At 38.5% G+C, this 13,210-nt stretch overlaps 1 protein-coding gene across 1 annotated transcript; it reads left to right on the forward strand.

Annotated features, from left to right (window-relative positions):
• Window positions 1-4,478: 4,478 nt before the first annotated feature.
• On the forward strand, window positions 4,479-9,654 carry LOC140932613 (histamine H2 receptor-like). The gene is made up of 2 exons (XM_073382122.1): window positions 4,479-5,151; window positions 9,252-9,654. The coding sequence occupies exons 1-2, from the start codon at window positions 4,479-4,481 to the stop codon at window positions 9,473-9,475; spliced, it is 897 nt and encodes a 298-aa protein (XP_073238223.1). The 3' UTR covers window positions 9,476-9,654.
• The last annotated feature ends 3,556 nt before the right edge of the window (window positions 9,655-13,210 follow it).

The following is a 13,210-nucleotide window of genomic DNA, read 5'->3' on the forward strand; positions in this document are numbered from 1 at the left end:
AATAAAAAACAAATATGAGAAATAAAAAAAGATAAACAAGAGGTTAAATAAAATAACAGTAAGGTTACGTAAAAACACAGCAAACTAAACATTGTCATGCAAAATGTAAACAGAGACACACACATTTAAATCAATAAAAGGTTAAATTGACTGGGGACGAAAGACGCGTTTTCTTAGGTTCTCTCCTAAGTTTGAAAGAGAAGAAAAAAATGAAAAGCTAATAAAGAAAGCAACCGTCCGCAATAGCATAAGTTATACATTGTTTTTCATCAATCACACAGTGACAGATGGCCCGACAGCACTCGATTGTTGAAGCAATGACAAAAGTTATAAAAAGTTATGAAGGAAGTTCTTTGCCTACTGGCCATAAGCGCCCTCTAATATACAACTTATCTGGTTGTGCTTGGCTAAAAGCCGCTGGAATTCCTCTTCGTTTAGCAGTTTTAAAAGTTTCCATCTGTACCCTGCGGCGTTTAACAATTTCAGTCGGTAGGTCTCGGAACATTTGAAACTTTGATCCTTTCAAGCGGTGTCCCAGTGAAAAAATGTTTTGCACATCTTTATACCTCAGGAAACGTGCAAGAATTGGACGAGGATTCCCATCTTTGGTTTTTCCTGTGCGGTGGACACGTTGAAATTCTACACTCTGAGCATCTACATATCCCAGTTCGCGTTCTAAAAAGTCTCTTAAAATCTCCTCGGTGTCTTCAGGTTGATCTTGAGGTCCTTCTTCGATATTCATAAACTTGATGTTTTCACGTCGAGAATAGGCCTCAAGATACAAGCATTTTGAATCGGTCTCCTTAACTGCTTCTTCATGTTTTTGCACCTTCCTCGTGAGCTCGGTAATTTCTGCTTGTGCCTTTTTTAACTCTTGAGACTTCTCGTGTAATTGTTTTGAAGCAAAGTTGGCGCCATCTTTCAACTCGCTTATGTCCTTCTTGGCTTCTTCTTTGAAAGCTTCCAACTCTGTCGTTCGTGTTTCTAGCTTTGCCAGTTTGGATTCAATTTTCTTCAAAGACAGTTCTATCGTGTCTAGCTTTTCTAGCTTTTCCAAAATCTTTTGTACTTTGGCAGCAACCTCCTCCGACATATTAAGAGCTGCCATTACTTCATCTTCTTCTTGTTCGGGTCCTTCAGTGAGCGGTGAATCGTACTTCTTAGGTTTTTTCGCCTCAGGCGATGTGGTTGAGTCGTCCGAGGAGTCCGATGATCTAAATGCTCTTTTGCTGAGTAGATTATTGAAAAATTCGGCCATTAGCCACCATGCAAAGTGTAAAGTTTGCGGACAGTCACATCGAAGGTCTTTACTCCGCCATTACTCGACCCAGTCCCTTTTCTTTGCTCTAGCAGACATTTCTCTCGTCTTTCCTCAGCTTTGTGTATTAAATAGTCCTCGTACTTGGGATTACCGAAATGAACTCTTTACCACTTTCTTTTAACTCTACAATAAACTTCGAATCTTCTCGTTTAGAATATTCTAACGATTTGCCTCGAGTTTCTTTGCTTTAATTTGAAGCTTCTCAAAGTCTTCACCCTCTAGAATATTTTTGGTTGTTTTGGGTTCATCTTTATAGTTTTTTTTCATCTCTGCCATAATTGACTACAAGTCTTACATTCTCTTTGTTATCGTTGTCAATTTTATCATACTAGATAGAAGTTGTAAAAATCGGCATAAAAAACGCCTTAAATCCAAAAGTCTCAAGGCAATAATATAGTAAAAAAGTATTTCTCATACTATTATAACAATATGGTTTTAATAATGGTTTAACACCCTTGGTTAAATCTCTCCTACATTTTTGTTGTAATGATAAAGGTTCAACAGATTTGTTTTCGTCATTTTCTTCTAAGTATTTTTTTATATGACTTAATTCTCCCGGACGACTATATTTTTAACAATTTCTTCTAAAACAATGCAAAGAAACGTGTTTCTTCCTTTCCTATATGACATTACCTTCTAAACCAAAACAAAACAGTTTCTCTTCATCAAATATTTTATCATTTGAAAATTTAAATCCATTTTTTTTCATTATCCATTTCTTCAAATATTTTTCCTTCATTAATATATTTATTAAACATTCATCACATGAATAATAACCATATGTCTCTTCATGATAATCTCTTTTCGTTTGTTCCAATAAATCAATGCAATCGGAATAATAATCTTGCTCATTTTCTCAATTTCTTCGTAGTATTTTAAGATTTCTTTTCCCGATGGCATATCCGTTTATAAAAAAATAATTTTTTGAACTTCAAATTTTTTTGTACACTGACTTAAAATTGATTTTTGTCCTCTCCGACTGACAGGAGTGATGTCAAAAAGGAGGATTTTTCTCAATGTAATGAAAAAAGATTGAATGTGTGACTACATATAAAATGTCCCTTCTAGTACTCTTTCCCGTCATTTCTCCGGTTTTTTCCCCCGAGGCCCCGAAAGAGGCTGAGGTCATTATTCTGTTATTTTTAAGCCAGGTTCATTCCGTTTTATAGAATAGTTTTTTTTTTTTGAGTTTTTTAAATTTTATGAAAAATAATGACAAACGTTAATCTGTCTGAATTTAAGTCGTAAATGACAGAAAGGAAATGACAGGCATTAAACTTATAAAATTTAACTCCCAAAATTAAAATTGGGGATAATGACGGAATGTTGATGACGGAAATAACCAGGGATGAAAAAGTCTAAGTTAAAACATTGGATGACGGGAAAAATCGAAGAAATGACGGAAAAGATATCTTTAGAAATGGCGTAGAAGGGACATTTTATTTGTAGTTAGGTTCAATGAACACAGAATGGTTTTTCAATTTTTGAAATTATGTCCGTGTGGAAATGAATCTGCCACCTAAAAAAGAACAAAATTTAAGGCTGAAATTAAAACACTAGAATTAACACCTATAACGATCGGACTGTGTAGATTCAGACTTATTTCATCAAAATTGCATATCATTAAGCAAAAACAAGGCGTCCAGCAAATGATAAGAACGGGTAATAGTTGACATTACAGTTGCCCCCGCGCTGTATATTGTCGGTCAATAGTAATCTTGGTCGTTGTGTTCGTTGTGCTCTTGAAATATACCGATGATAATGAAGATTTCCACATATTCCATACAATAGGTGAGATAAAAACAGGAAACACAGGGTTCCATTCACTGATTCAGTTCGATTTACACAGCTTTGATCAAAACATTCTCAGTTACGAGAACAGTTTATTCTAAACCATAAGAAAAGATTTAGTTAGTAGTTGGAGGTTTTAGTTATTTTTCTTTCACTTTTTACATACAGTTCATTTTAATTGCGGAAAGTAAGTCTTAGAAATTCAAATCTAGGTTTGGTCAATTCACGCTCGCGCGTTCTAGTCCGTTTTTAAACTTTACAGGAGGACATCTGTGAGCAGGGAATAAGTCAGCGCAGTTTAATTGTTGGCGAATTTCTGTAATCGTCCATCGTCACTACATCGTTCTGCTAGTGACAAGCTAGCCGTTGATTCACTCGTCTTGCTAGTTTGTGGACTGAGAGTCTTATTCCCCCAGAAAGAGAGGAAGAGTGTCTGGCAAATTGTTTCCAATCAAAGATTGGTGAACTCGTGTCTGGCAAACTCTCCAAGTGTTTATATATACACAGTTATACGCACCCTATAACTTCATCTGCCCTTAACGAGTGTCTTTTGGCCCAAAATGCACTTGTCACTGGAACCCCCCACCCCGGGGAGACGTGGGGCATACGTGGGGATTTGCAAGTGCTTAGATGACTTACCAGCCTCTAGTGGGTGGGGGCAGTGATAAGTGCATAACTTTCAAAACAGCTGCTCCTCAGAATATCACTGATAACACGTAACGCAAAAGAGTACAATAAATGTCACAAAATCTGCCTAAGCGGTCCCTTCGGGATTTTCTGTTTTACGTCATCCTAATCATCTCTTACTTACGGGCGCGAACAATAGAAACGTCATCATTACCCAACGATTCCATGCGGCCCCTGTTCAAGCAAATCGAGATTTTTTCCCTGGCATACCGTGACTGCATACAGCTATTTCGAGAAAGGTTGTCGGAAAAAGTGCACGCAACAATCCCAAAAGGTTTTGTGGGTGGTTTTGACTTCACTTTTCTTCAAAGAAATTTGAAAGAATGGCACTTGAGACCATGGACATATGTTTGCGAGTGCTAAAGGAAAGCACCACAAATAAATTCGACAGCTACAATCATCAGGAACAGCGGTATTGATCATATCCGATGTTACCTTTCAGGATTGTCGCGTGCGCATTTTTTCCGACAAACTTTCTCGAAATAGCTGTATTTCAGCTGTAGAGTGCCTCCTCGGGATTTCGCCTTCTAGGCGAAATCCTTGCGGGGGCAATAATCTTTACATATTTCTTTGAATTGTTTCGTTAATGATGTCTCCTAGAATTTGGCTGATTTAAATGCGAACTCACAATATTAATCGGGAGGTTGAGCGAGATCTGCCGTGGAAATAGAGACAAATAATGCCATTAATACTGTTTCTTTACGTTACCTTAAGTTTTCTAATTACTTCAGATAATCTTTTGCTGATTTTGGCTGTTAAATCGACTCGTTCCCTCCAAAAGGCGGCGAATTTTTCACTGGTTTCTTTAGCAGTGGCTGATTTATTTGTTGGCGTCATTGTGTTGCCCCTGAGAATAGTGGAAGCACAGGCTTTCAGTTGGTCGCGAAGTATATTTTGGTGCCAATGTTCCCTGAGTCTGACTTTGTTCAGCTTGTCAGCTACGATGCTGAACCTTTTGATTCTAACGATTGAACGTTATTGCGCTATCATCGTACCTCTCTTTTACCAAAGCAAATTCTCCTCGCGGAGAATTTTCTACGCCATAGTAGTAGGTTGGATGGTGGCTGTCATGATATCATTCCTACCATTTGTAGGCTTAAAGAACAAAACTGCTCAGGAGCGAAGCAAACAGCACAGAATTTGTAGATTCGCAGACACGATGAGCGCCGAATATCTGTCATTTTTTTCTGCCGTTGTTGTTTTATTTCCAACTTTATTCATCAGTTATGCCTACGTTAAAATTTTCCTGGCTGCAAGCAAGCTTAGACGTCGACTGAACTCTCTGCAGATTCCCAGAGAAGGAGAGGAAATCGTGTCGGCGTTGAAGGAGTCGAAAACCGCGAAGAACATTGGTGAGTTGTACTTAATGTTTAATTTAACCATACATTTTACCTAAGGAAAGAATTTCCCTGGCGAAGATTTTAGAAAGCAACCTACCACACTAAAGGAAAAGGAAAGTTTATAATTTTCAAGACCAGTATACTTAGTCCTGAAAATTATATTTTAAAAGTCTGCTCGGGTGATTGAAATCTGCTTGAATTAATTCCTTTATCATATTTCGCCAGCCCAAAATGCAATGAATTTCATCAGATTAACTGCTAAAAATGTTGTGGCGGCGTAGGTTTCAAATTTTGATTAACTGCCCGATCTCTTTCAGACATTTTTTAAAAGTCTTTTTACTTACTCTTTTTTGGAATTAAACTGAATTATACTCGGTTTTTGCAATTAAACAATTTGAAGTCATAAAACCCCGTCCTTAGAGATTTCAATGCTCTGGTTTTAAAGTCCCGCTGCCTGCTAAATTCAGAAACTCGCTTAAACGAAATTTTATTTTTCTAAATCAGGAGTTGTAAATGAAAAAAGTGGAGAAAAACCAACGGGTATTAATGCATGCATGCATTTTGCTTCGTACGCGACCATCTGAAATGCGTTGCTTGTGTGAAACCTTTTTTCTTTTCTAAAAGTATACAACAGCAGGTGATCAATCGATCATCTAACTATATTCTTCTAACTTATGCTGACATATAATAATAGTATGAATATCGATCTATTCATGTCTATTCAATGCTAGGCAGTCAGTCGAAACACTCTGACAAATATCATTTTTGCTGCCTACAGACTGGCCTACGGCAATAGCCCAGCTTCGATCTATTAAACTTCAGCTCACGCCCTAGTCAAAAAGTTAGACTTAAATTGCTTATTTTCCCTCGAGGTCTTCTGCTTCTACAGGCCCAGGTTGAACTTTTATTATATAATTTAATACTCTTAACTTTCTGCTCTGTGCCAAATTCTGGAAACTGATTCGTTGATTGAAGCAGTGTGTTATAATGACTTTGATAACGCACTATTTTCATGCTTTCATTACATCTCTCCATTTCAGAGACCTTTTATAAACTTGACAAAGTAATTTTTCAAAACTTTGAATTATCTTAATCTGAGAAAACAGCAAATATTTCGCAACGCTACCACTGGTCTCCCGCTAAATCAGGGGCACCCAAAGAGAAATTTTCAGCAAAAGACCTAAAAACAACAAATTAACAAAGCATGAATAAAGCTTTCTGAAACCATTTTAATTAAGCATTTTTGGAGATTGCTGGCAAAAAATTACCTGTAGTGTTGTTTCTTACTCCCAGCAAGACTGATGGAAGAGTTAAGAGCCAGCAAGGTGCACCTACAATCTGCAACCTGACTTACTAGAAAGTTTCCCAGCAGACGTACGTACAGACATTACTGCCCAGTTTGGGTGTGGTCATAGGGAAAAATTCAGCCCTTACATCAAATCAAATCCCCTCAGACACCATGAATTGCCTACCTCCCAGCAACTGTTTCCTTCCAAGGACATATTACTCGTTCCAAGTCTTCCAGCCAGCAAAAATTTGCTTGAAGAACAGATATTTTGAGAAACAGATCCATTGGGTGCCCCTGCTAGATGACGTCTGAGAAACGAGCGCAGAAATTATTCCATACTGACTACAGTAGTTATAGCTATCGTTAAGTGCCAATGAGCAAAGATTTTACCTATACGCGCGCACTGTTCAGTTTGTTTAGAAATGTCATGAGTTACCGGAATTTACGAAAAATAGTTTGAACTCAATTCGATTACATAAGCAAAAATTACCTTAAAAATAGTGAACTAAACTGTTCTACTGCATAAAGAATTTGAAATACCGACTTTATATAGCATATTTTTCGAGAAACTGAAATTCGTGTTTTTGCCCGAAGTTGCGCACAGGTCATTTTGCGTAAAATTTAGTTGTCCTATAAGCGAACTTAGAATCCTCGAAAAATCATAAGTCCGCGAATATTCAATGTATAGATTTGTATTTAGTCTCTTTTTAAAGCTTAAGGTGTCTACTTTTCAGAAAAAAAAGATTTATGGTGCGCCAATGAAGCCTTTCTAATTATTTGTCTTGAAAGGCAGTAATTTTTCCGGCGTTATAATTTTTTCCTAGAGGCGTAAACAGCCAATGTCTCTATTAGGTTTCTTTTTAAGGCTAAGGAAGTCTACTTTTCAGGAAGAAAAAAAAAAAGATTTATGGTGCGCCGAGGAAGCCTTCCGAATTATTTTGCTTCAAAGACACAATAAATATTGCGGAGTTATTATTTTTTCCTAGGGGCATAAACAGGTAGCAGTGTATTTGGGTAAAATATTTTGAACTCAATTCGATTGCATGACCGAAAATTGCCTTGCAAACCGTGAACTAAACTGTTCGGCTACTGCATAAAGAATTCGAAACATTGACTTTACATAGCATATTTTCTTATAGTCTTTGTTCTGCATTACGTCATAACAGTTACTTTTCACTACCTTAATATGTTACATCATCGCTTCGAGATTCCTTCTCCCTTGGAACTTCCGCGCACGGCTTTATTATGCTGCCCCCTCGCAGCCTCGCGTCTTGGCGCGCCTGCTCGTTGGCAGTAACGTGTCTACGCAGATCTGGGTTGCGCTTCTGATTGGTTGAAGCAAAATTTCCCACGCGACACGACCAATCAGAAGCATTACCTAGACCTGGATAGTGACGCATCATCAGTATGGAATTTCTGCGCTCGTTTCTCACACGTCATTTAGAGGGGGAAACCAATGGTGGCGTCGCAAAATGATGTCGGTTGGTTTCTCAGGCTGCGTGCAAACGGACGCAACAACTCCCAGCATTGTTGCGCCAACAATGTTGGGAGTTGTTGCGTGCGTGTTGGCAGTGGTGTGCAAACGAATGCAACAACTCCCAACAATGCTGGGACCTGCAGTGCACCGTAGGAAGGATACAACCCATAAGACTTTGTAAACCATGAGTAATGAACGTGCGTGGCCCTAACAATGTTGGAAGACCTGTGCAAACGGATCCAACATTGTTGTGCTACGCTTCGGTGATCACGGAACAAAAGAAATGTTGGGAGTTGTTGGCTGAAAAGTTTGACCGGTTTCAAACTTTGCGCAACGACACGCAACAACATCCAACAGCATGCAACAGGGTGTGCAAACGGACGCAACATGAAACATCCAACAATGTTGGGAGTTGTTGGCGAACAATGTTGCTTCCGTTTTCGGGGGGCTTCAGGCGAGAATTATCTTAGATTTGTAGGATCCTTCTGGTGAGAGCATTTTGGTCTCTCTCATTGCTTTCTGTAAAGAATCAAGTGGTGTTGATTTTGAAATGAAAGAAATTCTAACTAAACTACACAAATTCAGCTGTATTTTGGCCTATCATCTTCATCCGATTAGGGTTATTGTTAGTTTAAAATGCTGAGAGCTTGACTGAAAAGTTACTGCTACTCGAGGAGAAGAACTGAGTAACCTTGCTGACGACGGTTGTAACAGCATCCATCAGTTAATTAATTTAGACTGAAGGATGATGATGTTGTAACAAATTATCAAAAAGTTTCAGACGGTTTCGAGTACTATAACCCTCCTTCAGGGTAAATTCACACCCTCTATAGGTACACCCCCTTAATGCGGACACCTCGCAAGAGAGAATGATGTACACCTCGTTATTACGGACAGTTTGCTTTATACCTGGGGAAAGAAAGCCCTTACATTTTCTTTAAAATCGACCCACTTAATATGTACGCCCCGTTAATACGGACACTTTCTATGCATGGTCGCTATCTGACTGAGTGTCCGTACTGACGAGGTTTGACTGTACGGTAAACCGGCCTGTCATTTCCTTCAGGAAGGACATTTATTTTCGACACTTTATAGGAAAGGGTCAGAAATTAATTCGGATTATTATGTCAATGGCAGCTCGTAATTGGTTTTACTTGTTTGAAAGTTGATTTTCGTGGTTTTTTCAGCAGACTTCCGTGGGGAAGGAACGCGTGCCGAAGCCCCGCACGCTGACCATTATAGCCGGGCCACGCTGCCGCCGGACGCTGCAGCACCTTTTGTGTCTACCACTTCAAGATAATTTTAATCTCGATGATTTTTACAATGCATCTCTTTGTTTTTTTCCAGGAATAGTGGTAGGCGCGTTTTATCTGTGCTGGATTCCATTCATGGTTGCAGTCATCCTGAGTGCCTTTTTCAAGAAGTTAATAACTCCTGTTGTAGTTCTTGTCATATCTACACTTGTCTATAGCAACTCTGCTATGAATCCAATCCTTTATGGCTATTTAAATCGCGAGTTTCGTTTACCTTATAAGAGACTGTTTTCAAAATTTTTTTGGCCGTGCAAGTAGATGGTCCACGCTCATCAAGGAAGATTCCGAAGTCACGATTTGTCAACCTTTTCAGTTGGAGATGTCACTGGTCATTCTCCAAGTGACAGCGCTCCTAAGTAGTTGCATATGATGGTGTGATGGCTAAACTGACGTGTCCCTATTGTACCTTTTACACGAACTTTAAGTCAACCTTTCTAATATTTATTTTTTAATCATTGTATATACTGTGTAGACTGTGTATGGCTGGTCCTGGTTGATAATTATTGGCTAAAAATCACCAAAGTCACCAAGTAAGCACACACAACCACCACCTGCCTCCAACAACAACAACGAGCTTTATTTGCATGACCATACAAGTTCATACAGTATATTGCAAAAGCTATTTTAAGAATCAAAATTACATCATAGGGAAATTACGTTACTTTGGTAATAATTTGTTAATACGAACATCAAAGCAAGCTGAAATATATTTTATGAATTGTATATTGATAAAGTAATTAGAGGAGTTCATCAGCTCATTGATCAAAACGTTTACAGGTAACTGCATGGATAATATTTTGAATCAGAGTCTTGATTATATTGTAAAAATTATTCCTTATCATAGAGTGATTTAGGACAGTGGAAAAGAAAGTGGACTCCGCCTTCTATTAGAGAGGACCCAAAAAAAGAGCAATGCCTATTATCCTTCGTAGTTTGATTGTATCTACCCAATTCTATCATTAAGTTGTGATTGCTTATTCGAAGTTCTACTAAAGCCAATACCAATACAGAGGTATGGGTAATACTATCATGAATGGGAACAGTTCCCAGCAAGCGTTTGGGGATGGGATCAGCTAGCTCCATTTAGGGTTACTTAATTTATTTAAGTCCCACTTTTGGAAGTTACTGTTTTTTGTATCAGGTATCAGCCAGAGTAGAGACCTGTCTGCGCGCGTGAAATCATTATCAATGGCGCTCGTGCTTTAAAAAACTCCAACAAACCATACATTTTCTGTAAGATTTTCTTTAAGATTTAAAGTTGAATATTATGTCAGTAGTGTTTTTAGTTCAATTACGTGTCTTAATAAATCAGTGAATTTTGTTTGCAAGAAGACGTTAACATACATACATACGTTATTGCCACTTCCCCACGGGGAATTTTCAGAGGTAATAATAAATAAAACTTACATAAAATAATTATTATTAATTAATAATAAATAAAATTAAAAAATGAGAAAATTCAGGACCGTTTATTGAAGAAGCAATATTTCGATAATTTTCCAAGATTTTGCCTCGAGTTGAAATGGACTTAATCCTGTCGTGAGGTACTTTCACTCGCCATGCCATCAAAGGTCCCCTTAACTTACCATGAGAAAGTCAATTCATTTTTCCTGATCAGTGGGCAAACCATGAGGGATTTTTTCCAAATAATTAACGGAGTTAAAATGTTGGCCCGACGTGTTTAACTTTTAATCTGCAATAGCCCTCTTAGCGAGTGAATATCAACCATATCATATTAGCATCTCACGTATCTCACAGCCCACTGATTCATACTCAAATTGGAATCACGTCTCATTTCAAGAATCAAGCAACTGATATTCTAAGAGGTACTCCATCTTTGACATAGCTGTCTCTATTTTCTAACAGACGAACATGCCGGTGCATACCCTTTACCGTTCACTTATGGAACTCAACAACGATTGGCAGTCTGACGGCTTTAATTATGTTTATCTCTTTTTGAATTTATATCAGAAGATACAGGGATTTCTTGTTTTCTTTTTGATATCCTCTCTCTTCCTTATATGAAGGGTGTACCATTTCTCATAAGGTTTGCGAAAGGGTGCACCGCAAAGTTTTTTTAAAAATAATATTTAGTCTCGCATTGTTGAGCACCTTTACTTCCCTACGTCACTTAACCAGGTTCTTTGGGTGTGGCGGAAATGTCAGATGAAAATACAACTGATTTGGAATTAAAACCATTACCTTTACGTTTACGTTATAGAGTATTTCAGTTCGGAATAATTGTTTCGTCTTCTTAAATGAGTATGGGCGTTTTTGCTCTTTTTCCCCTCTGTGACCAGTAAAATAGCAGTTTGTGTCCCCCCCTCCCTCATCCACGTCGCCTCTAAGGGGTCTGACACAAGTTTTAAGCCATTTCACAACTTGCGAAAGAGCAGGATCTTGGTTCTAAGTCGCACATAGACTGTCCCTTGACGAGCTCCATATTCACGGACTGAATCAGGGTGGCATATCTCGTGTCCTTAACTGATGCATCCTCGTACAATACAATACAATACAATACAATAAGAGTTTATTGTGAAAATACACTTAGCTACAATCGTCGAAGGGAAGACGGGACAACCCATGCATCTGCATTACCATGCAACTGACCCGAACTATGTTCCACCTCAAAATCAAAGTCACTAAGTCGTTCAAGCCACCTGGCCACATGTCTTCTAGGATTTTTCAAGTTTTCTAGCCATGGCAAAGCACTATGATCAGTCCTGGACAGAAAATGTTCACCATAGAAGAATGTCTCGAAGTTCTCCTTTGCCCACTCAAGGGCAAGCAGTTCATTCCGGAGGGTGTTGTAATTCCTCTCAGCCTTTGATGGTGAACGCGCAGCGTATGCTATTACACGTTCCCTCCCACTCTGAACCTGAGACAACACCGCCCCTAGTCGACTGTGACTGGCATCACTGTCCAGGATCAACGGTACCCTCACCTGGGGAAAAAAGGATGGGGGCATTCGACAGTTTGCGCTTAATGTCCAAGAAGACTTCCTCGCATTCAGCTGTCCATCTAAAACGGTTCCGTTCCCTTTTTAGCATAAACGGTGCAGAGGGGACGCAATGTGGGCATAGTTTGGCACAAATTCACGATAGTAACCAGCAGTCCCCAGAAATGATCTGAGCTGACCCTCATCAACCGGCACCGGCCACTCCTTTATGACTCTTACTTTCTCTGGATCGGTAGATATGCCCTCCCGTGACACGACATGACATACATACATATAACATATACTTTATTTATGCTCGAAATTTACAGAGTAGCTGTAGAGCTAATGTATTCGAGAAAATAAGTTAAAATAAAATAAAATATGCTATATTACAATTCCAATATTATTTATAAACTATATACAACATTATGCATGCAAAGGGAAATATAACTTGTAAATCTACTGTGGAAAAGCTTCATATCTGAAGATCTCCTGCTTGAATTCTAGAAAATTTAATGTTTTGTAAGTGTCTGGGATAGACACTTGTTGATAGAGTTCCATATTTTGCTAGCTAAGTATGAAAAAGAGTGCAGACCGTAAGTGATTGTTTTTGGGTTGGGAAGGGCCACGATATGATTTCCGCGCAAATTGTAGGATGAAGATCGTACGGTGAACACATCTTTTAAATAATCTGGATAATTCGTAAAGAACAGACTCTTATATAAGGTGATCATGAAGTTCTGGAGGCGTCTAATGAATAGAGATTTCATGTTAACTTTGCTTAGTAAAATGTCATATGGAGAGCTGTAGTCCTGGGCTGAGTTGTTCAAAGCTGGGTTAAGATAACCCAAGGTTAGTGCGAGATTTTAATTCAGATTTGAAAGCTTAAAAAGCATTTCAGTTTTAATTCTTTTTGTCTATAAGATGATTGTTGGAAGCTCTAAAAATGACAGAGAAAATTATCCTCGAAAACGCAAGAAAAAGAACGCAAGAAAAAGAAACCCAGGTTAAATTTAACCCCGGGTTAAGCGCTAACCGGCCTTCGAACAACTGGG

Source organism: Porites lutea, chromosome 4, assembly GCF_958299795.1.
Source record: "Porites lutea chromosome 4, jaPorLute2.1, whole genome shotgun sequence".
Taxonomy (NCBI): Eukaryota; Metazoa; Cnidaria; class Anthozoa; order Scleractinia; family Poritidae; genus Porites; species Porites lutea.